The following is a 24,847-nucleotide window of genomic DNA, read 5'->3' as shown; positions in this document are numbered from 1 at the left end:
CTTGACAGTTAGGGGGACAGACAAGAGATTCTGTGGCCACAAACGGGAGTCCAGGATGGTGTGTTGCCTCCCGAGTATCAGGGTCAAGAATATCTTGGAGCGGATGCAGAATATTCTCAAGGTGGAGGGTGAGCAGCCAGAAATCGAGTGATTACAGAGAGCTAGGAAAAAGATTAAGAAGCAGGACATCGAGGATGGTAATTTCTGGATTACTTCCAGTGCCATGTGCTGGTGAGGGTAAGAACAGGAGAATATAGCAGATGAATGTGTGGCTAAAGAATTGGTGCAGGGGGCAGGGATCCAGATTCTTAGATCATTGGAATCTTTTCTGGGGCAGAGGTGACCTGTTTAAGAGGGACAGATTGCATCTGAACTGGAGGGGGACCAATATCCTGGGGGGCAGATTTGCTGGTGCTACAAGGGAGGGTTTAAACTAGATTGGCAGGGGGGTGGGATCCTCACCAGCAGGGAAGCAAATGAGAGGCTGAAAGGAGAGGCAGTACTCAGCAATGGCAAGCTGAATAGACATGCTAGGCAGGAGCACGGCAGCAAGTGGGGAAACCTGCTAGATTAAATTGCATCTATTTCAATGCAAGAGGGCTGACGGGTAAGGCTGATGAACTCAGGGCATGGATAAGTCCGTGGGACTGGGATACTATAGCCATAACTGAAACAGGGCTAAGGGAGGGACAGGACTGGCAGCTCCATGTTTCAGCATACGGGTGCTTTAGGCGGGACAGAGGTGGAGGAAAGAGTGAAGAGGGAGTTGCATTTTTGATTAAGGGGACCATCATGGCAGTAATCAGAGATTAAATAACCGAGGGATCATCCAGCGAGGCTTTGTGGGTGGAAGTAAGAAATAAGAAGGGGATGGTGACCTCATTGAGGTTGGACTATAGGCCCCCAAATAGTAAACGGGAATTAGGAGAACAAATATGCAGGGAGATTGGGGAGATTTGCAGGAGTAATAGGGTTGTCATAGTAAGGGATTTTAATTTTCCTAACATAGACTGGGACTGCCATAGTGTAAAGGGCTTAGATGGGGTGGAATTTGTTAAGTGTGTTCAGGAAAGTTTCCTCAGGCAGTATGTGGAGAGTCCTACTCGGGAAGGGGCAGAACCTGACCTACTCCTGGGAAATAGGGCAGGACAAGTGACAGGTAACGGTGGGGGACCACTTTGGACCAGTGACCATAGTTCTATTAATTTTAAAATAGTTATGGAAAGGGACAAAACTGGTCCACAATTACAAGTTCTAAATTGGGGCAAGGTGAATTTTGATAAAATTAGACAGGAGCTTGCAAGGGTTGATTGGAGTAGCTTGTTTGAGGGCAAAGGGACCTCTGGCAAATGAGAGACCTTTAAAAGTGAAATAGCTAGAGTTCAATGTCTATACGTTCCTGTGAGGGTGAAGGGCAAGGCTGGCAGGAGCAGGGAACCCTCGATGACAAAACATATTGAGGTTTTGGCCAGGAAAAAGGAGGCATGGCTCAAGTACAAGCAGCTGGAATCAAGGGACTCCCTGGAGGTGTACAGGGGATACAGGAGTATACTCAAGAAGGAAATTAGGAGAGCACAAAGGGGGCAAGAGGTAGCTTTGGCTGAGAGGATTAAGGTGAATACGAAGGGATTCTTTAAGTATATTAAAAGAAAAAGAATAACTAGAGAGAGAATAGGACCCCTCAAGGACCAAAGTAGACACAGAAAATGTTGTGCCCTCATTTAAGAAGGGTTGCAAAGAAAAATCTGGGAATTACAGACCAGTAAGCCTGACTCTGTGGTGGGTAAGTTACTAGAGAGGATTCTGAGGATAAGATATACAGACATTTGGAAAGACAGGTCTTGATTAGAAGTAGTCAGCACGGCTTTGTGCATGGGAGATCATACCTTACAAATTTGTTAGAGTTCTTTGATGAAGTGACCAGGAAGGTTGATAAGGACAGGGCAGTATGGACTTCAGTAAGGCCTTTGATAAAGTTCCACATGGTAGGCTGCTCTGCAAGATTAGATCACACAGAATCCAGAGAGAGCTGGCAAATTGGATATACAATTGGCTTGATGGTAGGAAACAGAGGGTAATTGTGGAAGGAAGCTTGTCGGACTGGAGGCCGGTGACTCATGGTGTGCCTCAGGACTGGGCCCGTGGCTGTTTGTTATCTATATTAACAATCTGGATAAGACTGTACAAGGCATGAACAGTAAGTTTGCAGATGACACTAAAATAGGTGGTATTATCGGCAGTGAGGAAGGTTATCAAAAATTGCAGCGGGATCTTGATCAGCTGGGGAAGTGGGCCGAGAAATGGCAAATGGAGTTCAATACAGATAAGTGTGAGATGTTGCATTTTGGAAAGTCTTCCACGGTGAATGGTAGGACGTTAGGGAGTATCATGGAACAGAGGAACCTTGGAGTTCAGGTACATGATTCTCCAAAGGTGGAGTCACAGGTAGGTAGGGCAGTGAAGAAGGCTTTTGGCATGCTGGCCTTCATCAGTCAGGGCATTGAGTATAGAAATTGGGAAGTTATGTTGCAGTTGTACAGGACTTTGGTGAGGCCGCACCTCGAGTATTGTGTTCAGTTTTGGTCGCCTTGCTATAAGAAAGATGTTATGAAACTAGAGAGAGTGGAGAAGAGATTTACAAAGATGTTGCCAGGGCTCAAATGACTGAATTATAGGGAGAGATTGGACAGGCTAGGACTTTTTTCTTTGGAGTGTAGGAGACTGAGGGGTGGTCTTATAGAGGTTTTCTAAGATCATGAGAAGCATGGATAGGGTGAATGCACTCAGTCTTTTTCCCAGGATTGGGGAATTGAGAACTAGATGGCATAGGTTTAAGTTAAGAGGGGAAAGAATTAATAGGAATCTGAGGAGCAGCTTTTTTACACAGAGGGTGGTACATGTGTGGAATGAGTTGCCAGAGGAAGTGGTTGAGGCAGGGACATTGACAACATTTAAAAGGCATTTGGACAGACACATGGATAGGAAAGGTTTAGAGGGATATGGGCCAAATGCAGGCAAATGGGGTTAGCTTAGATGGGCATTTTAGTCAGCATGGACCTGTTGGGCCAAAGGGCCTGTGTCCATGCTGTAGATTTTATGATTCTATGTGGCCTGGCCAAATAACTATATAGTTTGAACATGACTTCCTGTAACTTGTATTTGACTGTTTTGTTAATGTACTTCAACATCCTCTTAGCTTTGTTTTGTTTTACTAAACTGTATTACTTGGCTACATTGAATATTGAGTCTATTACACCTCCTACATTAATTTCATCCTTAAGTATTTAAACACAATTCCGCAAGTACACATGTTGCCAATTTTTTACTTTTATACACAGCCCCAGGTACAGGGCACAGAATGTACTCAAGGTGGGGGGGCTTCAACGTCCATCACAAAAATGAACTTACTAACACCACTCTTGTGCCATACATACTAAACAGCAGAAGCAACATACAATAGATGGAGAAAAGGCGATCCTACAACCAGAACAAAGCTTGGGCAGTGTTCCATTAAACAACTTACCAAGAAGGAGGCTCTACAAATATCCCCATCCTTCGTGATGAAGCCCAGAACATCAGTGCAAAAGATAAGGCTGAAGCATTTGCAACAATCTTCAGCCAGAAGTACCGAGTGGATGATCTGTCTCGGACCCCTTCTGAGGTCCACAGCCTCACAGATGTCAGTCTCCAGCCAATTCGATTCGCTCCATATTAAAAACAGCTGAAGGCACTGGATATTGCAAAGGCTTTGGGCCCTAATAATATTCCAGCAATAGTGCTGAAGACCTGTGCTCTAAAACTTGCTTTTGATTTGATTTATTATTGTCACATGTAGGAGTATACAGTGAAAAGTATTGTTTCTTGCATGCTATATAGACAAAGCATACCATTCATAGAGAATGAAAGGAGAGAGTGCAGAATGTTGCTGCACTCATAGCCAAGCTGTTCCAGTACAGCTACAACACAGGCACCTACCCAACAATGCAGCAGACTGCCCAAGTATGTCCTGCCCACAAAATAAGAAGTCTCACAACACCAGGTTAAAGTCCAACCGTTTTATTTGGTAGCAAAAGCCACTAGCTTTCGGAGCGCTTGCTGGTCCTTCGTCAGGTAAGTGGGAGTTCTGTTCACAAACAGGGCATCTAAAGACGCAAACTCAATTTACAAAATAATGGTTGGAATGCGAGTCTTTACAGGTAGTCAAGTCTTAAAGGTACAGACAATGTGAGTGGAGAGAGGGTTAAGCACAGGTTAAAGAGATGTGTATTGTCTCCAGCCAGGACAGTTAGTGAGATTTTGCAAGCCCAGGCAAGTCATGGGGTTACAGATAGTCTGACATGAACCCAAGATCCCGGTTGAGGCAGTCCTCATGTGTGCGGAACTTGGCTATCAGTCTCTGCTCAGCGACTCTGCGTTGTGGGTTTCGTGAAGGCCGCCTTGGAGAACGCTTACCCGAAGATCAGAGGCCGAATGCCCGTGACCGCTGAAGTGTTCCCCAACTGGAAGAGAACACTCTTGCCTGGTGATTGTCGAGCAGTGTTCATTCATCCGTTGTAGCGTCTGCATGGTCTCCCCAATGTACCATGCTTCAGGACATCCTTTCTGCAGCGTATCAGGTAGACAACGTTGGCCGAGTTGCAAGAGTATCTACCGTGTACCTGGTGGTGTTCTCACGTGAGATGATGGCATCCGTGTCGATGATCTGGCACGTCTTGCAAAGGTTGCTGCGGCAGGGTTGTGTGGTGTCGTGGTCACTGTTTTCCTGAAGGCTGGGTAGTTTGCTGCGGACAATAGTCTGTTTGAGGTTGTGCGGTTGTTTGAAGGCAAGAAGTGGGGGGTGTGGGGATGGCCTTGGCGAGATGTTCGTCTTCATCAATGACATGTTGAAGACTACGGAGAAGATGTCGTAGCTTCTCCGCTCCAGGGAAGTACCTGTGCTTAATGCTCTCTCCACTCACATTGTCTGTGCCTTTAAGACTTGATTACCTGTAAAGACTCGCATTCCAACCATTATTTTGTAAATTGAGTTTGTGTCTTTATATGCCCTGTTTGTGAACAGAATTCCCACTTACCTGACGAAGGAGCAGCGCTCTGAAAGCTAGTGGCTTTTGCTACCAAATAAACCTGTTGAACTTTAACCTGGTGTTATGAGACTTCTTACTGTGTTTACCCCAGTCCAATGCCGGCATCTCCACATCCTGCCCACAAAACACAGGACAAATCCAATCAGGCTAATTATTGCCCCATCAGTCTACTCTGAAACATCAGCAAGTGATGAAATATGGCAAGTAACTCATCTCCTGATTCCCCAAAGCCTGGCCATGATCTACAAGGCACAAATCAGGATGGAATACTCTCCACTTGCCTGCAAATATATCTAAACATTATAGGATTGGTTTGAGTGGCCACCTTTGTCCTTGTGGAGACCACGTCCTGTCCTCACATTGAGGATACCCTCCATCATGTTGTGTTACACTACCACCATGCTCAATGGGATAATTTCAGAACAGATTTAGCAGCTAAAAATTGTCATCCATGAGGTGTTGTGGGCCATCAGCAGCAGTAAAATTGTATTCAACCACAATCAGTAATCTCACGGCATGTCCCCCACATGACCATTACCATCAAGCCGGGGGATCAAAACTGGTTCAATGAAGAGTGCAGGAGGGCATGCCAGGAGCAGCACCAGGCATACCTAAAAATGAGGTGCCAACCTGTTGAAGCCACGGCACTAATACGGAGTATGATGGAATACTCTCGACTTGTCTGGAAGAGAGCAGCTCCAACAACACTCACGAAGCTCAACACCATCCAGGACAAAGCAGAAACTTGATTGGCACTCCCCCATTTACCACCTTAAACATTCACTCCCTCCACCATCTGAGCTCAGTGGCAGCAGTGTATTCCATTTCTTTCAACAGCATCTTCCAAACCCTACCATGTAGGAGCACAAGCGCAATAGACACAAGGGAACATAATTATCGGCATAGGAAAGTTATAGAAGGTCACTGAGAAACGGTTGAATGCTACAATGGACTATAACGGGGAGGGACATTCCGGATTTTTCTGGATGGATAAATTAAGATGGGTAAAATGGCTATTCTTATCTGTAATTCTCTGGTGATATGTATGCTGGCAAAACAAGATGGCAAAGAAACATCATGACATTTTCAGTCATCAGTAAAATAACGCCACCTCTCAAATTTATTTCACTGCAAGTTTTTTACTTTACTATTTATTTTTTTCTGTATTACAATTCAGAAACATTCTTCTTTGATGTTTATATCGCTCAATGTCCTTTCACTTTGTAATCGGCAGAATCTCAGGTGCAGTCTTCTACCAGCATACAGTCCATGTCTCGGGAAGCAACCAGGAAACGTCGCCAACCCCTCATGGCCTTCTTCATTAAATGATGAATTCGTATCACCACGCACTTCCCAATGTGTTGGAAAATGGTATTGTGCCATGAAGAGGGATTACCTGCACCTGTAGAAGAAACAAGTCAGGGCCTGATGAACATAAAATAGGCATTTGGAACAGTTCATAACAAAATAAAGATAAATGAGAATTCAAAGGGTGAACAGATAGTTAAAAGTAAAAGATTGCGCAATGATAGATGATAGTGGAGTCAGACACTTTAGGAACATTTAAGCGGTTATTGGATAGGCACATGGAGCACACCAGGATGATAGGGAGTGGGATAGCTTGATCTTGGTTTCAGATAAAGCTCGGCACAACATCGTGGGCCAAAGGGCCTGTTCTGTGCTGTACTGTTCTATGTTCTAATCCACAGAGAAACTAGACAGTTTACCTTAGGGAGATAAGAAAAAGCACTGTGGAAAGCTGCAATGCAAAGTAGCAGAGGAGAAGTCTCACAACAGCAGATTAAGTAGTTAACACCAGGAAAAGTAGCAGAATGAAGCAAGGGACAGTATATGGAGTGACAGAGTTAAGCCAGTGGCGTCAGTTTAGGGGCCACACTCACTGGCTTCCTTCAGTCATATGTCTACAATTACCTTTTGGAAATTTGGTGCTGGTGTTCCTAATTAAGCCACCAAACAATGGAATAGGGAGAAAGAGAATGGCCACCAAATGGGCATCCACCTGTGTCAAAGGAAAAAGACGTTTAAATAATGTAGCAAGTTATTTTTAAAATCTTATTTTTTGAAATTATGGAAAACTAATATATTTTCAAAATCATCGAAGTATGTATCACTAATAACAAAAGTGCCATACCTTTTTACTTTGTGAAATACATAAATTCAACTTCTTTTTCTGAATGGTGTTCCTCTGTTTACTCCTTGCAAAAAGTGGTCGTTTTATGCAGTTGTCCTCTTAAATAATGAATTCAATCCCCTTCCACACCGTCGTTGTACTCGAAGATAACATTTGTTTCATGAGGGGTTAAACCAAAATGGGACCGTATTGATGCTTACTCAGCACTCAGCACACTGACCTGTTAGATGTAGCGTGTGCATGTGTGTGTGCGTGTGTGTATGTGTGTGCGCGCCACACCTAATGAGCTTTGCAAAGAGCGAGTATAACTAATGGCACTGCACAAGTCACTGTGTGGCGTTATATTATTCCTGTGTAACCTGCTTAGTTCAATACCTCCCTCATTCACTGTCATTTCTGCTCTCCAGCAATTGTTTGTAGTGATGCCATGTTGTATAGCGTAAATTGGAAAGCCATTTGCAGATGTGACGTCACTTTAGTATCAAACCACCTTGTAACGTAAATATAATTTTAGAAGTGTTAAGATTCATTAAGTACCAACTAAACATGATGGGGTTGCATTTTATTAGGACTGTGCAAATTGAAGGGCTGGCAATGCCTCAATCCCAACAGTGCCACAGCAGCAGTGGCCCCTGATGGAACTACACCCCGCTGAATCATCAGTGGACGCTTGCCTCGCAGCAGGGTGAGTGGGGTTGGAGGCAGGCCTGGTGAGGGGTTGGTTGGTGAATGGTGTGACGGCAGTTCTATCCTGACTGTAGTTCCAGCAGGGCCATCGCCCTTGTGGCACTGCTGGGACTGAAAAGCTGCCAGCCCTCCAATTTACGCAGTCCCAACAAAGTCCAACCGACCATGCTGCTGTGGAGGTGACCATTATCTTCAGGGGCCCCTCCATGGTCTGATCAGGATGGCCTCTGGGCGGGAGAGCCTTCCTCCACGCTCCTTGCTGCTGCTGGTAAAACGCCGTGGCAGCAGGAAGGTGATGGATACGCTACAGGCCTGCCCTTCCTGCTGATCTTTTACACAGTCCCACCACCACTGCCTCCCATCCTGGTTCTGCAGGGCCCAGAAACTTCAGCCTGATATGTGTCAATTCTCTCTGCCTTTTGGGAAGGTCTGAATATCTGTGTATAAGGTGGCTCAAATTTAACTTCAGTTGACTGTTAACAACCACACATAGAAACAGAGAAGATAGGAGCAGGAGGAGGCCACACGCCAGAAGCTTGCCAGCAAAATGGAGGTGGAAAGGGCTTGCGAGTCAGAAGAAGCAGAAGTGCCACCACATTTACCTCCATGCAATAAAACTCTTGTGATTGGCTCATCCCACCCACCCCCACTTGTGATATTTATTTTGCCCCCCACCTCCCCCACAATATCCAACATCAATGCCCTGCGATATCCGAACCTTCCCCTCTTCCCTTACGTCATGATAACATACTCACCCCTCCCTCAGGGTCAGGCTTATATCCGCTCAGCTCTCCTGTTGTCACCCCACCCAGCAGTCAGCAGGTCAATCTGGCTGGCTGCAGCTGGGGAATCTGTTGGTAAATTCAGCAGGGCCTGTGGCCACAAATCCCACCCACCCCCTCCCCCCCCAACAAAAACCTAGCTCTCTTCTATTCCACCTCAAGAGTTATTATTGGCACCAATATCTCTCAGCTTCTAGTAGCTGCTTCTCATTTTGCAATCCAAATATGCCCTGAAAATCATTTTGTTCTGCGTGGGACTATTATGCAGAGAACATCAGTGAACAATCACAGAAGATAAAATGGACGTCAAACAATGGAAAATAGCATTTCTGTGTTGTGCACTTTGGCACAAATCATAGTTTATCTATTTTTTGGAATAATGTTTTATCATTTGATAGAATAGAAAGTGATAATATTCTAATTACATAGTTCCTAACTGCATTTGCTCCGTATTATACAAGAAGATAGCGCCAAATGTACCAAAAAGCTCTCTTTTGTTTAGAAGAGGGCAGTCAGAAATAAAACAAATCCCAAACCCACAACTCTAACATCTAGAAGGACAAGGGCAGCAGATACATGGGAACATCACCTGGAATTTCCCCTGCAAATCACTCACCATCCTGACATGGAAATAATATCATCGTTCCTTCACTGTTGCTGCATCAAAATCCTGGACCTCCCACCCTAACAGTACTGTGGGCATACCTACACCACATGGACTACAGCGGTTCAAGAGGCAGCTCACCTTCACCTCCTCAACTAGGAATGGACAATAAATGTGGGTGCTGCAGCGAGTTATTTTGGGAAGCTTTCTTCACAAGGCCGAAGCCTATGAGAACAGATAGGTGTACTGGGGAAGAGTGCAGGGGTGTCCAAACTGTGGGTGTGGATCCAACGTTGGGCAGGGAGGAGCAGTCTGACTGCTGGGTGGGTGGGGGTGGTTTACTCAGTAGCTTGTTGGGCCTGGAGGAAACATTCCTGCTCTTCCTGGCTTAGAAGCAGTTCCGTGCACTGGAAGGCACCGGAGCACCCGGAGGAAACCCACGCAGACACGAGGAGAATGTGCAAACTCCACACGGGTCACTGTCTGTGTGGAGTTTGCACATTCTCCTCGTGTCTGCGTGGGTTTCCTCCGGGTGCTCCGGTTTCCTCCCACAGTCCAAAGATGTGCGGGTTAGGTTGATTGGCCAGGTTAAAAATTGCCCCTTAGTGTTCTGAGATGCATAGGTTAGAGGGATTAGCGGGTAAAATATGTGGGGGTAGGGCCTGGGTGGGATTGTGGTCGGTGCAGACTCGATGGGCCGAATGGCCTCCTTCTGCACTGTAGGGATTCTATGATTCTATGAAGGCAGCTATTCAAGAAAGGTGGGAGAAGGAAAATAAAGAACTACAGCCGGTTAGCCTGACATCAATCATCAGGAAAATATTAGAATATTAGAATCTATTTTTAAGGAAGTAATAACAGGACACTTCAAAAACATAATCGGCAACATGTATCCATGGAAGAAAAACTTTATTTGCCAAATTTGTTAGCATTTTTTAAAGTTGTAACTAGCAAGGAATCAGTGGATGTATTGTATTGGGATTTTCAAAGAAACATTGGGTGGAATTCTCCCCAAAGATTTCCAAGTGTCATAGCGGCAAGACAACAGGAGTGATCCAGGCCTGTCTCAGGCGTAAACATGCCGATGAGCCCAGCTTCAGAGTGCGTGAGCACCGTTTCATAAGGGCGCCCCGATCTCACAAGTCCTCTCCCTTCCCCCCCCGATATGTTCCCCCTCCCCGACACAGGTTGCCGAAATCGGGGCATTGGGGGCCCTCTCGATGGGTTCCGCTGCCTGGCCTCCGACATGCCCCCCCCATCAAGAACTCCAACATGCACCCTCCCAACCCTTGATATAATCCACCCCTTTAAGACCCCAACCCTCATTATAGCCCCCACTCAAGCCCACCCCCTTGGCACTGCCCCAGCATACTGACAGTGCCCAACTGGCACTACCGGGTACCCAGTGATTCTCGTAGACTCGCACCGCGCTCGAAGGCTGGTGAATTCCATGCGCTGGAATTCAAGTGGGCTATGCATATTGAAATGCTACTTTAAACATGCTAACCGGCCTCATGCCATCCGGTTCATGCCATTGGAAAGGGGCCGGGAGGGTCGCAAAGTTGGCGCCGGTCACAAAGCCGATATTTAGGCCCTCGCGCTACTCTCTGGGATTGTGTGATCTGCGCGAGGCGTGCCTAGGTTGGAGAATTGCCTCCATTTGATAAGGTGCCTTACAAGGGGGAATTACACAAAATTAACATTTGCTGGATTGAGAATTAGCTAATGGACACAGAAGAAAAAACAGGAATAAATGGATTATTTTCAGGTTGGCAGGTTGTATTGCAAGGGTCAATGCTTGATATTTGCAATCAATGTCCATAACTTTGATAAGGAAACAAGAATAATGCAATTTGCTGATGATACAAAGTTAGGTGGAAAATTAAGCTATGTGAATGCAAAGAGGCTGCAAAATGATTTAGACAGGATAAATGAATGGCTAACAAGGTGGCAGATAGGATATTATATGGAAAAATGTAAATTGCTCCACTTTGGTAGGAAAAAATAGAAAAGCAGAGTATTTTTTAAACAGTAAGAAACTGAGAGATGTTTGCATTCTGAGGGACCTGGGTGTCCTTGTAAACATAAGGTTGAGGTCTCTTACCCATGTAGCTGAGTGGAAATCCCAGTCAAAGTGGGAACGGCACCTTAATGGCTCTAGAATTGGGCTAACTGTCCTCAATTGATTGCCCAGTGCTTGGCAATGGGCAGCCAATCCAACTCCAACCTGGCAGCCATATGAACGGAGTGGGAATGGAGGGATACAAAAGAATGGTCTAGTTTGGACCAGGGAGCAGCGTGGGCTTGGAGGGCCGAAGGGCCTGTTCCTGTGCTGTATTGTTCTTTGTTTCCAAAAATGTCTCGTGGCACCAAACGGCCAGCATGAACACATCCCGTTCCTGCTTCTACAATCCAGCCCTGGTTTTCCAACCGTTTCAGGCCTGCAAGTGGGCCTAAGAAATTTTCTAGGCCAAACTGTTTAGTTTCCCTGCACTTCTGAGGTTCCATCAGACACATGACACCTCTTTCAGTCACCTTGCTATATCCCTCAATGCCAAAATCCATTCATTTACTTACATTGACATTTTATTCACATTTGTCACTGAATTGGTTTGGAAAAAGGTTAATACATTTCTTGTACTTCTTCAATAAATTTTCCAGTCTTTGATAAGCTTTCCAAGTTTTATATATCTCACCACCTGACATTTCTCAACGTTTGCCAGCAGTAATGTTTTCCCATGTTCTCCTCGCGAAAAGGTAAATAAAACTTGAGTTGCTGCTTCCAAAAACATTAAAATGTAACAGAAAATATGACTAATGTGCAAAGTTGAAGAACAAGATTGGAAGGGAAAGCACTTTCTCCAGTTTGTTTATACACTTGGTATGAAGATATCTTCAGTACTGGTGAAGTGACCTCAATCATTTTCAAAAAGACAGCTGCCAGCCAGGTAGAGCTCAAGTATTCTGACAGCGATTAAATTTACAATAACACTATATACCCACTGAAACACAACACTGCACCTTAGAGAGGCCCTTATAGCTCAGAGAAGCAAGCAGGAACTGTAGTGACAGAATCGGGATAAATATAGACATTGAGATTGTTGGCTTGGCTTGATTCAGTTAAAACTTGGCCTGATCTGGTATTGCTTTTGTCTCCTCCTAATTTTCACCTTTCTACATTGTTACTGAAGGAGAAAGGGAACAATCCAAACTTCTCCATCTCCAAATAAGGGAAAATTCAGTTTTAACACGGACAGCTTTTAATGTTAAGAGATGGGCTTGACCTGGTGTCTTGATTCTGTTTTCACATCAAGATACGTCAAAACTTTAAAACTATTACTTTTCTTCCAGCTTTGTTCATGATTGAATCTAGTGCGTTGTTAAAGTTGGCATGTGGAGACTGTCATATCACATGTTTATCTCTTCAATTGTGCGTATGAAGACCAATGGAAAATGTTGGCCCGAGGTCGATCCTTATCCTACCAGTTTTTAAAATGCATCGGTCATGTCATAGGTTGATTAATTGATTTCTATTTCTTAACATGTTTGCGGAGCTTATTAAATGTGAGAGAAATGCTTTACTATGAGCAGTTCAAACATATCAGTACTCCAGCTGAGACCAGCAACATCGTGTTGGGTGAAAATCTTAGCAGAGCTCCGTTGCAAATACATTTACAGCCATGTGAATCAGTCCACTGCTTATCGTTAGGGCAAAGTGGTTTAATGAACTCTGGCAACATTTGTGTGAAAGTTCTGAGCAAACAGTTTGAAAGGGTACTTACCCCTTTTTCAATGGTTCCCGTCTGGCACAGGGTACCTTCAGCAGCAGGAATGCTGTTTGTTACACATCGATTGCTCTTGCTGAGGCACCAGAGCTCTCTGCACACTTCCTAGGAAAGAATGCAGTGGCAAGTTGATCAGAATAAAGTGTTTGGCACCAGCAGTGGCATTTTTATTGCACTGGTGCCACCAGCTGTAGACACGCCTGGTCTGGTGTAACTGGTGATACCACCAATGTAAATCTGTCAGATTAAATTCAGCAGCCAGCAAGACATGGTATTGCCCTGACTGTCATCAGTCTTCAATGTTCAGTAGAATGTTTAACAAAAGTCCTGGTCAAAGTTTAACATGCAATCTGACAGCACAGCGCACTAACATGAAATCACCACAAGATGCACTCATAATCTGGATACAAACCAATTACATGGTTTAACATATTGTGGAAATTTGGACATACGTGAGTTACTCCAAAACATAATTGTCACCTCAACCTTTTACATCCATCTACTAAACATTCTATCTGAACAAGTTGCTCTGCCAAAAACTAGCCACCCTCTCAGTTCTCAGATGTGAGTATGACCACAATTGTGCTTGTTTGGGGATGGGTGTGTCAACATTGTCCAAACTTTATTTCACTCACAGCAGGAACAAAATGAGTATTCTGCTCTTATAGTTGCAGTTTTTAAAATGTATTTTCATCAAATGTATCCTCACTGAGATTTACAACTGAGGCTTATTTGTTGCTTTTATGGTAAAATATTCGTCACTTTAAAACCCACATACCTTTTCTGTATGTGGGTTCTTCCTGGGGTCGAATTTCGTCCAGGGCAGTCACACAAAATCGGTGATATCAAATCGGTTGCCGGTTCTACGCAGCTCTCGATATTTAATTTCATTGACTGCAGAGGAGCTGAGTATCAGGTGCTGTGTATGGGTGGTTGATGCTGAGTGCTGGGAGAGGTGTTAAGAGATAGTGGATGCATTGGTAGTTTACATTCAAAATTTTATCAATTCTGGAAAGCTTCCCGCAGACTGGAAAGTAGCAAGTGTTTAAGAAGGAAGAGAGAAAACAGAACTACAGACCTGTTAGCTTTGCATCAATCTATTAGCTTTGTTACATTATTAGAGAGTATGTCGTAACTTGACATTCGAAAGAAATGGTAAAATTGGACAGAGTCAACGCAGATTTAAGTTTAATGTTTAGAGTGTCCCAAGTAGGTTTACATTAACACTGCAATGAAGTTACTGTGAAAATCCCCTAGTCGCCACACTTCGGCACCTGTTCGGGTACACTGAGGAAGAATTTAGTATGGAAATTCTATTATTCACATGTCTTTCGGACTGTGAGAGGAAACCGGAGCACACGGAGGAAACCCACGCAGACACGGGGAGAACATGCAGACTCCACACAGACTGTGACCCAAGCCGGGAATCGAACCTGGGTCCCTGGCGCTATGAGGCAGCAGTGCTAACTACTTAGCTACTATTTACGAAAGGGAAATCATATTGAGAGTTTTGAGCATGTTAGATGTAGCATTGATAAATGAGAACTAGCGGATGAAGTGTATTTGTATCTTCAGAAGGTGTTTGCTAAGGCCCACACAGAAGGTTAATGAATAAAATTGGGGTGCATGGGATGGGGGAAATGTACTAGTGTGGATTGAGAATTGGTTAACAGATAAAGAAGAGCGGAGGAATAAACAGGCCATTCACTTGATGACAGATGTTTCTGGTGGGATTCCTCAAGGATGATTGCTTAGGGACATAGCTGTTCACAATCTATATAAATGGTTTGGATGTGGGGACAAATTGTAATATTTGCAAATTTGCTAATGACACAAAATTAGGTGGGGATGTAAGTTGTGAGGAGGATGCAAGGAGGCTTCAGGTGGACTTGAGGTAAAAAGGTAAAGTAGCCAAAGTCCCAGATGACCACTGGACTTGAAAAGGCTAAGTGAATAGGCAAGAATATGGCAGGTAGAATACCTATGTGTGAAGTTATCCACTTTGGTAGAAAAAACAGAAAAACAGAATATTTCTTAAATGGTGAGAGATTGGGAAGTGTTGGTGTCCAAAGGAACCTGGATGTCCTTGTTCACGAGTCATTAAAAGATAGAATGCAGGTGCAGTAGACAATAAGGAAGGCAAATGGTATGTCAACCTTCATCATAAGGTTTGAGTACAGGAGTAAAGATGTCTGTATAGAGCCTTGAAGAACCACAGTGCAGTTTTGATCTCCTTATCTAAGAAAGGATATACTTGCCACAGAGAGAGTTTCACTAGATTAATCCCTGGGCTGGTGGAATTATAAGGGGAGAATGAGAAATTGAGCCAATATTCTCTAGCATTTCAAAGAATTAGAGGTGATTGCATTGAAACTTATATAACTCTTACAGGGCCTGATAGGTTGGATGTAGATGGGATGTCTCTCCTGGCTGCTGAGTGTAGAACCAGGGGACATAATCTCAGGATAAGGGGTAAGCCATTTAACACTGAGTTGAGAAGGAATTTCTTTACTCAGAGGATGGTGAATCTTTGGAATTCTCTACTTTACTCAGAGGATGTAGGAAGCTCAATCATTGAGCATGTTCAAGACAGAAAACAATAGATTTATGGAGACTAATGATATGAAAGGATATGGAGATAGTGCAAGAATGTGGCATTGAGGTAGATGATCGGCCATGATCTAATTGAATGGTGGAGCAGGCTCGAAGGGCTGAATGGCCTACTCTTGCTCCTATGTTTCTTTGATTCAATACCATTTGTTTTGTGCCACCGTCCAAGACAAATTTCTGCCCCACTTCATCTGATGGAGAATTAAATTGAAATTTTTGATTTTAAAGCTTGAAGAAATGTACTGATGTAGGTTTGGCATTTCCTTGGGTCTTAATCTTTTACACTGATTTCTGTCCATATATGCTTATTTTATGTTTGGGCCTGTCCTAATTAGATCGGTTGAATAATTGGGCGCAACGCAGAATACAATTATGCTGCAACCTCCAGACTGCACCCAAGGAGGAAATTGCAGGCATTCTGCTTTCTGATGTCGCTACTCTACCATTGATTTCAAATGATCTAAATCTTTCACTGGTTGCAGGCATGGAGTGTCTCACTAACTTGTGAGACACTCCATGCCTGCAACCAGAATCCAATCAAAAGGGCTACAGAATGAGTCCCTGGTTGTTTGAGACAACACAACTCCACTTGTTTCTGATGGCACGCTGCAGACATGGCAGTATGTCAATAGCAACTACGAGTCCAAAGATTACTTTGAAAGTTAAGATTGAGATTGCAACCAATGTTTAATGTGGTGACCACATGCTATTAAAACTGCTAAAAATAGTGAGAATTCCACATCACTTTTTCAAGAATTGTGCATATTTTACCCTCCTTTTCTAAAATAGAGCATTATGGCAACAGAGTATTTGTTAATGAAGCAAAAACAATACAATTCACTGAAAGCCTTCCATCAATAGCTTATATTTTTATAGTGCCTTTAACAATAAAATATTCCAAGGTGGTGCACAGTGGCATTATGAAACAACGCACTTATTGAACCATGGTTAAACAATACTCAAAAGAATACTGCGTGCAGTTTGGATATAGATGCACTGGAGAGGATGCAAGGATGATACCGGACATGCATCAGCATACATATCAGGAAAGGATTGACAGGCTGGGTTTCTGCTGAGGGCTGGCCCAATAGAGGTCTTTAAAATTATGAAAGGTTTTGACAGAGTGGATGCAGAGAGAATATTTCCTCTTCTGATGAAGAGCATAACTAGAGGCCATCAATATAAGATAGCCGTCAAGAAATCCAATAGGCAATTCAGAAAAAACTTCTTTACCCAAAGAGTGGCGAGAATGTGGAACTCATTGACACAGGCAGTGGTTGAAGCAAATAGTATACATGAATTTAAGGGGAAGCTAGACAAACGTATGAGGAAGAAGGGAATAGATGACTATGATGACAAATTTAAGAGGAGAAAAGACAGGAGGATCATAGAATCATTGAATGCCTTCAGTGCAGAAGAAGGCCATTCAGTCCATCATGCCTACACCGACAACAATCCCACCCAGGTCCTATCCCGTAACACCATGTATTTACTCTGCTAGCCCCCCTGATACTAGGGCAATTTTGCCAATCAACCTAACTGACACATCTTTGGAGTGTGGGAAGGAACTGGATCACCCGGAGGAAACCCACGCAGAGATAGGGAGAACATGGAAACTCCATACAGACAGTGACCCAAGGCCGGAATTGAACCTGGGTCTCTGGTGCTCTGAGACAGCAGTGCTAACCACTGTGCCACCATGCCATCCAAGGAGTGGAGTGAAACACTGGCATGAACTGATTGGGGCTGAATGGCCTGTATCTGTGCCATGCATCCTACTTAATCCTCGTAAAACATAAGATCAAGCAACATAACGGGATATTAGAGCAAATAATCAAAAGCTTGGTCAAGGATGCAGTTTTATATAGTGACTTAAAGGAGGAAACAGGTAGAGTGAGATTTAGGGAGGGAATTCCAGAACTTAGGTCTTGGCGGCTGAATGTACAGCCACCAATGGTGGAACAACCAAAATCGGGGATTCGCAAGAGGTGAGAACTGAGGAGGACCATCTCAGAGGAATGGAGAAGGTGACATAGACGGAAAGGAACAAGGCCATAGAGGGATTTGAAATTGTAGGTATGAATTTTAATATCACTTAATCAGGAACCAATGTGAGCTGGCGAACACAGGGTGATTGGGACTTAATACGAGTTAGGATACAGGTAACATAGTTTAGATTACCTTAAGCTTATGGAGGGTGGAAGATGGGAGGCCAGCCAGAAGTGCATTGGAATAGTCAAGTCTAGAAGTAACAGAGGTAACAAAGACAAAAGAGATTCAGCAGATGAGCTGAGGTGAGACGGAATCAAGTGCTGTTACAGAGATGGAAATTATCCCATCATATACAACAGAAACGTAGCAAATGAATAAGCTAAAGTATCAAAAGTATGAAAAAAATTAATAACCTAATGCCACCAAACTAATTAGCAAAATACCATTGTTTTCGACTTTGTTTAAAGTGGTGTACAATGGGAGTCTGAAAAAGTCACACATTCCTTATAGCCCTGCAGAAAACACCTCCTGGGAAAGTGTCCATCTTTACATCTTCCTTATAAGTAATAGTTCAGTATGGAGAGCTGGAGAGGCCTGCATTTTTGTCCTTTTTTGTTCATGCTGTTTCTGTCTCACAAAGTAAAAAAGCTTTAAAAATATTCCATTTACAGCAACAAGTTTTATTCTATGTTAAATGCGCGCCAAGCTGTTTTTTTCAAGAAAAATTTAATTACAGCACTAAGTAGGACATCGTAGTATTTGTCCACTGCACCTGAAAATTTACATTTATATTTATGGTTGTCCTGGCAGCCATCACTGAACTTTCAGTTAATTCTGGTGGGCCAAGCCTGTAAAGCTGCATTGACTTCAACACATAGATCAAAGAACTCTGATCTTCCCTACAGACTCACAACTTTAATTGCTGTAAAAATAAACAAATGCAGTATAATCGTTAATTTTCAATCCACTGTCATTTTTTTCCTCTCTTTATTGGTTTCACTGACTCATGCAGCATTCCCTGACCAAAAGGGGAGGCAATTTCTTTTCAAGCATCTACGAGGACACCTATAACAGCAGCAGCCATTGATTTATCCTCTGACTTTGTCTCGTTCACAAAGGAGATGGGTCTTTGTGCTTCTCTGGCATCTCAGAAGAATGATTGAGATGTCCCTGGACAGGAAAACACTGAAACCAAAATCCTACAACTCAGTCACGCAGTACATTTGAATGGGGGGAGGGGTGTTTCAACCTTTTTTGCTCCTGAGCTCTCCCCCTACAAATCCCCCACCACTCCAAGGGCAAATTTCTCAAGCCCTGCCCGCCAATAGGATGTTGCAGTCTGACCGAAGTCGATCCCCGCCATGGGTTCCCCAACAGCGGCACAGAGGAGGAATGTAAATCACCATCAACTTCGGTGGGACTGGAAGATCCTACTGGTGGCCAATAGCGAGTCACCTCTGTTAGAATGTAACCAGTGACAACTTTGTATTGGATGTAATGTGACCAATGGGAACAAGATGTAAGGGTCAGCTGACCCAGTAAACCATGAAACCAATTACAGAGTGATGTAATAGTCAGCTGACCAGCTGATTCACTATAAATAAGGAACTACGGTAGAATTGTGGGTGGCTTGGAGTGGCCCAGGGCGAGGCCCCAAGTTTGGAATAATGATGTTTCTTTATTAAACCCTTCCTTTGATTTATAAGTTGGAGTAAGTTTTGTTGTATTTTCATTTTGAAGAATTCCTTCTGAAGAAACAACCTCTGCTGCAAGGGGACTGGATAATTCCATCCCATCTCCCCCCTCCACACCCCTGTCCTGTGTTATAAAGATTCCTCAGCCTCGCTGCAATACAAGTACTGTTTCTGTAGAAAAATTAATTATACAACTAAAGATACATTTGGCATTATTTTTTGTTTCGCTTCGTTAATATGAAACTTGTTGCAGATGTGATGCAACAATTCTGTCAAGATATAGAATTGGATTTAAAGATTATCTGTATCTAGTATTTGTTGTGTGCACTTGCAATGATTTTTCCAGTCTTTTGTAATTTATCTTGCTTCCAATGATTTGACATTTAGTGTTACTGAAGTAACATGGGGATCGGGGTGTTTTATCAACCCCATTTATCACATTTTGGTTTGAGTTTCCTTAAAGAGGGAAGGAGGTGCATGCTTCCTAGGTGCACAGCTGGTGAAGAGCAGCCAACTTGCAGCTCCAAACTTCCATCCTCCCAAGTGAATGGTCACGGATGACAAGAGATCATCTGGTTAGTCTTTTTATGCTGTCACAGCAATGGCCTCTCTCTATAGAATCCGAAAGCTAGTGGAGACAAGCTGACTGGTATTAGAGGGTGGCTTCTTGCACATGGCTTTCAGCAACTTTGTAAAAGAGCAGTATCTCCATGTACAACCTGTATGAGTGGGAGGAATGCCCATCTATGTTCCTTCAGGATATCCTTCATCTGGAAGGAGTGTGGTGGGGATGCCTTGTCTAGACCGAGGCCAGGCAAAGAGCTTCACACTGGCCTGCTGGCTTTAAGATGGAGGAAAACATGTAAAGGATGCGCCAACTAAATTTATCACTTCAATTCATTCACAGATCCACTGAGGCGTCAATGATGCAGACTTCAAGCAACCCTGCCTTAGTAATGGTTCTCACCCAGATGACAAGGAGGAGAGCCCATTGCAGGTTGGCAAGGGACAGGAGGGGCAAGGACCTGAGCAGCAAGAGGCAGTGGGGCCTCAAAGTCATGATGCTGGCGAACAGGGTCCACTGCATTGACCCGACCATGAGTGCGTCGCAGGCGATATTCCTATCTACAAATGTGTGAAAGGCAAAGCCAGAGGCACCTTCAGATGTCCCAGGATATTGTTTCTCGCATCTGTTACCTTTTCATTAGGAGCTGCAGCTGCAAGGACTCTGGAACAGTAAGGCAGAGGTCCTGGCCTGCACTGAGTAAATGGTTGTCTGGGTGCCATTTAAATATGGCGTCAGGACCTTTGACCCCATGAGGTAACAACGTAGCAGGTGACATTTTGCCTGCCTCACCATAAGATTGGCTGATCTCCTGATGCCTAATTAATGAGTTGAAGAGTGAAAGATCACACGTGTTCAGCTGTCCTGCCACCCAGTGGGAAGCACACCAACTTGCCCACCTGCCACCGGCCTAGATTCCAGAACGGAAGATTCCTTTGTGATTGAAGATGTATCTGTGTTCTGTAATCCATGATTAAAATGTAGTACAGAAAACATGTGTTGATTTAATCTGTGGCAATAACATGCCTTTACATGCCATCTTCAACATAGAATAAAATGTCATATTTTGTTGTCCACAGGGAAACGAGAGGAAAGAATGTCGAAGCAAGTGGAGAGAGATTATGAATGATGACCAAAAGCTTAGTTGTAAAGCTTGTTGATCAAACCATTCAACCAACAAGATCATCAAGTTGATTAAATCATTAGTTCCATTACCTATTTAATCAGTGTAATGCCTAACATGAACAGGAGAAAACATAACAATGTATTAGGTAATATAATATGAATGATCCAATACATTGTAAAGTTTATTCCATCTTAGTGTGTAAGACAGGCATCAAGTGTACAGAAAGGATCCGCTCTGTGAAAGTCTTATTAACTCTCAGGACTCCCTCTTCCATTCACAGGGGGAAAGATGCTAGCTTTTCCGATCAATGTTGTTTTAACACTTCCTTTGTAAAATTGAGACTCAGTAGATACAATCTACTAACAAAAAACAAACGTTAACATGTAAGCACATGCTGGTCTGTGTAGCCTCAACTGTTCAGCCACCTTCATAGTGTTGAAAAAACAAATCTTCAGTATTTGGTGAGAATCGGATACGAGTTGGTGTTTGATATCCCATTTGGTATATTCCCAGTCTTGACCATGCCGCGTGTGAAGATATCAAGAAGAGGTCAGGAGTTTCTTCTCCACATCAGGGGTGGGAAATAGATGAGATCTGGTCCAAGAGGCACTCAGGTACCTGTCAACAACTGACTCAAGAACAGCATTGACAGAAATGTGTCAGCAAGTCAGCTACACCATCTTATCTCAGGGATGGTGCATGGCCTGTGTTGAGGGCAAGTCTATTCCACAGAACTGTTAGGGCACAGAAGGAGGCCTTTGGCCCATCATATCTGCACCGGCAAATTTACCTTGTGCATGCTTCGTGAAGTTATTCTTCTCGTACATTAACAATACAGTTAATGAAAAAGTCAAGACATGTGCATCATAATTATTTACATAAAACCACAAAAGTGCAAGGGAAATTGGGTTTGACCATTTATATGGCACATAAAGTGGGGGGAGGCAGGGAGTGTTCATAAGTGTTCGAAGATTGCTGAAATGCATAATTAACTGCAATGGAGCAAAGTTAGGAATCAGATGTCTTACCCCATATTTACACTGGCGTGACGTGGTACCATACTGGAACCGGCATTGTTCATCAGCGTCATACACCTGGCCTGGTGCTATTGTTGGATAAAGAAAATCACGTTTTGGTGGTTCGTTATCCAGGCAAGTTCCACGCCCAGAACTGTTGGAAAATGAAAAAAATTACAGAGTGAAAAAATTACCTACTCAAAAAAAATTAATTATCCGTCTAGCAAATTTCTAAAAGAATACACATTGGCATTTGAAGGATATTTTTTATCATCCTATTGGTATTTATTGCCATAGATATAATCAACACCATAATATAAACATACACTTGTAAGGCAAAAGGAATACTACTGAGATAAACCATTATTGCAGTGATGACGTCACAAAGTTGGCACTCTTGTTTGCCACAACACAAACCAATATGAAACAAGCATTATTTTAAGATTGTAACAGAAATTTCAATTCACAACATTAAAAACAAATAAAAGGCCCACACATAAAATACTAGGTCAGCTATCTGGGAGTGCTCTCACCTGGTTCCATTTTTATATATCTAATCGTAGCCAGACAATCACCTACAATGGCTTCTCTTCCAGTTCCCACAAGTTACCACTGGTGTCCCCCAAAGATCTTTCTTTGGCCCCTTCTGTTTCTCATCTATAAGTTGCCCTTTGGTGACATCATTCAAAAAATGGCGTTAACTTCCACATAGATGCAGATGAGTTCTGCTCAATCTCACCATCACCAGTCTCGATTCCTTCACTGTCTCTAAATTGTCAGACTGCTTTTTCGACATCCAGTATTGGATAAGCAGAAATTTCCTCTCTCTAAATTCTGGGAAGATCAGATCCATTATATTGGCCTCATGAGGTTGCCCAATTACACTGGGCGCTCATTCCCACACCCCAGGCAGTGGACCCACAGAGGGGAACACCAGCCTCCATGTAAAACTTTAATGACCAATTCATTGTTAATAGGTTGGAAGCGGGTTTTTCATCCCTCAGGGTCAAGAAGTCCCATCTCAGAGAGATGCCAGTCAATCAGAGGCCACAGCTCTCCCCAATGCCGATATGGTAGGGATGGTGGCCACTGCTGGTACTGCACTTCAGCAATGAGGAGACAAGCTGTGATGGATTGGAACTTTAAGTGCTTGGAGATTGGGATGGGGTGTTTAGGCCAGGGTTTGAGAGGCCCACTTAAGGGTCTCTACTGGGCCACAGGTGGGTGAACCACCCGGCATCTCCCTCACTACCTGTAAAATCATGGTGGGATGGCAGGCACACTGCTTTGACACCACACCCTAAGAGTCCATCTGTCTGCTTTCCTGCCCACAGGTGGCCTGTATCATTCATCCCATTGTCTCTGTCCCTACCACAAACCTCTCTCCTTGGCGACTGACTCCATCCCTCTCCCTGTTAAACATCTGAGATTGAATCAAACTGATCACAACCTTGGCGTCATCGTTGACCCTAACACATACTTCAGACGATGTATCCCCAACATTGCTAAGAACACCTAATTTCACAATTAATATTGTCCAATATCATCATGTAATATTGCGTGACTCAACTTTGACTCAGCTCATCTGTTGCTGAAACCTCGTCACGTCTTTTGTCACCTCCAGCCTTGACCTTTGCAATGAACTTCTGTTGGCCTCCCATTTTCCACCTCTGGAAACTTGCATTTATCCACAACTTGTCTGTCTGTGCCTAAACTTGCAGCAAGTCCCATTCAACCATCACCTGTCCGTATGCTCACTGCCCTACAGTGGCTCACAGGTAGGCAATGCCTCAATTTTAAAATTCTCATCCTTGGTTTCAAATCTCTCTATGGTCTTGTTCCTCCCTACCTCTGTAAGTTTCTCCAGCTCTACAACCCTCCAAGATATTTGCAATCCATTGGCCTCTTGCTCATTCCTGATTTTAACTGCTTCACCACTGGCACTCTTCCCTCAGCTCTGGGTATCCCTCACTAACCTCTGTGCCGCTCTATCCTAGTTTTAGACATTCCCTAAATCTTATCTCCTTGACCAAACGTTTTGCATCAAAAAAATAATGGAAGTTTTCACCCTATATACTTCAATTCACCCAATAAGCATTATTATGTTACACTTAAATGTTTATTTCTTTTATCAATTTATTAAGATGGGCTAAAGTAAAATCAAGGTGCGCTAACATTTTTTAAAAATATGATTCTCTATTACCTTATGACAATGGTACTGAATTTCATTAATTTGTGTGGTTTGGAAATAATATACCACAGAAGACTCTATCCACTAACTTCCGCATAATCTCCAGATGTGATAGATAGGGTCAGAAACAAGGAACATGTGGAACAATTTTCCAGACTATATAGAACATAATCTTAATTTGGTCAAAAAGGTTCCTTTATTTGTTTTCAATCTAAACATACCTACATCTGCTTGTATGATTAAAAGTGAGACGAAAGGTAAAACAGACAGCTGCACAATGAAAAACTACACCATTCAGGGCAACCTTTCTACAGATCCTGAACCCTCCCTCCAGCTCCCACACACTATGTAACAGGTATGACTAATGTTACCAAAGGCCAGAACTCCACAAAAGATCTATGAAGGTACTTTATCTGGCTCAAAATCCTAACAGCAACATGTGGGACAGGCTATTCTGTGCAGGGACTTCATCTGAAGTGCAAATTATGAACTTTCGAGGCCGCAGTCATCATATGGAGGGACCCAAGAATTAACTCCATCTGTTATTTAAGTTTATGGC

The 24,847-nt window shown here is 43.4% G+C and overlaps 1 protein-coding gene across 1 annotated transcript in view; it reads right to left on the bottom strand.

Annotated features, from left to right (window-relative positions):
• adamts6 (ADAM metallopeptidase with thrombospondin type 1 motif, 6) overlaps positions 1–24,847 on the bottom strand; it is a 268,724-nt gene that overhangs the window by 82,087 nt on the left and 161,790 nt on the right. Inside the window, exons 11-12 of the mRNA XM_078218220.1 lie at positions 22,110–22,251; positions 13,092–13,199 (exon numbers count right to left, since the gene is read on the bottom strand). Of these exons, the coding sequence (XP_078074346.1) occupies positions 13,092–13,199; positions 22,110–22,251 (250 nt within the window). The remainder of the gene's footprint in view (positions 1–13,091; positions 13,200–22,109; positions 22,252–24,847) is intronic.

The sequence above is a fragment of the Mustelus asterias genome, chromosome 1 (genome assembly GCF_964213995.1).
Source record: "Mustelus asterias chromosome 1, sMusAst1.hap1.1, whole genome shotgun sequence".
Classification (NCBI taxonomy): domain Eukaryota; kingdom Metazoa; phylum Chordata; class Chondrichthyes; order Carcharhiniformes; family Triakidae; genus Mustelus; species Mustelus asterias.
The sequence above is the reverse complement of the archived record's forward strand: the minus strand, read 5'-3'. Positions and strand labels throughout refer to the sequence as shown.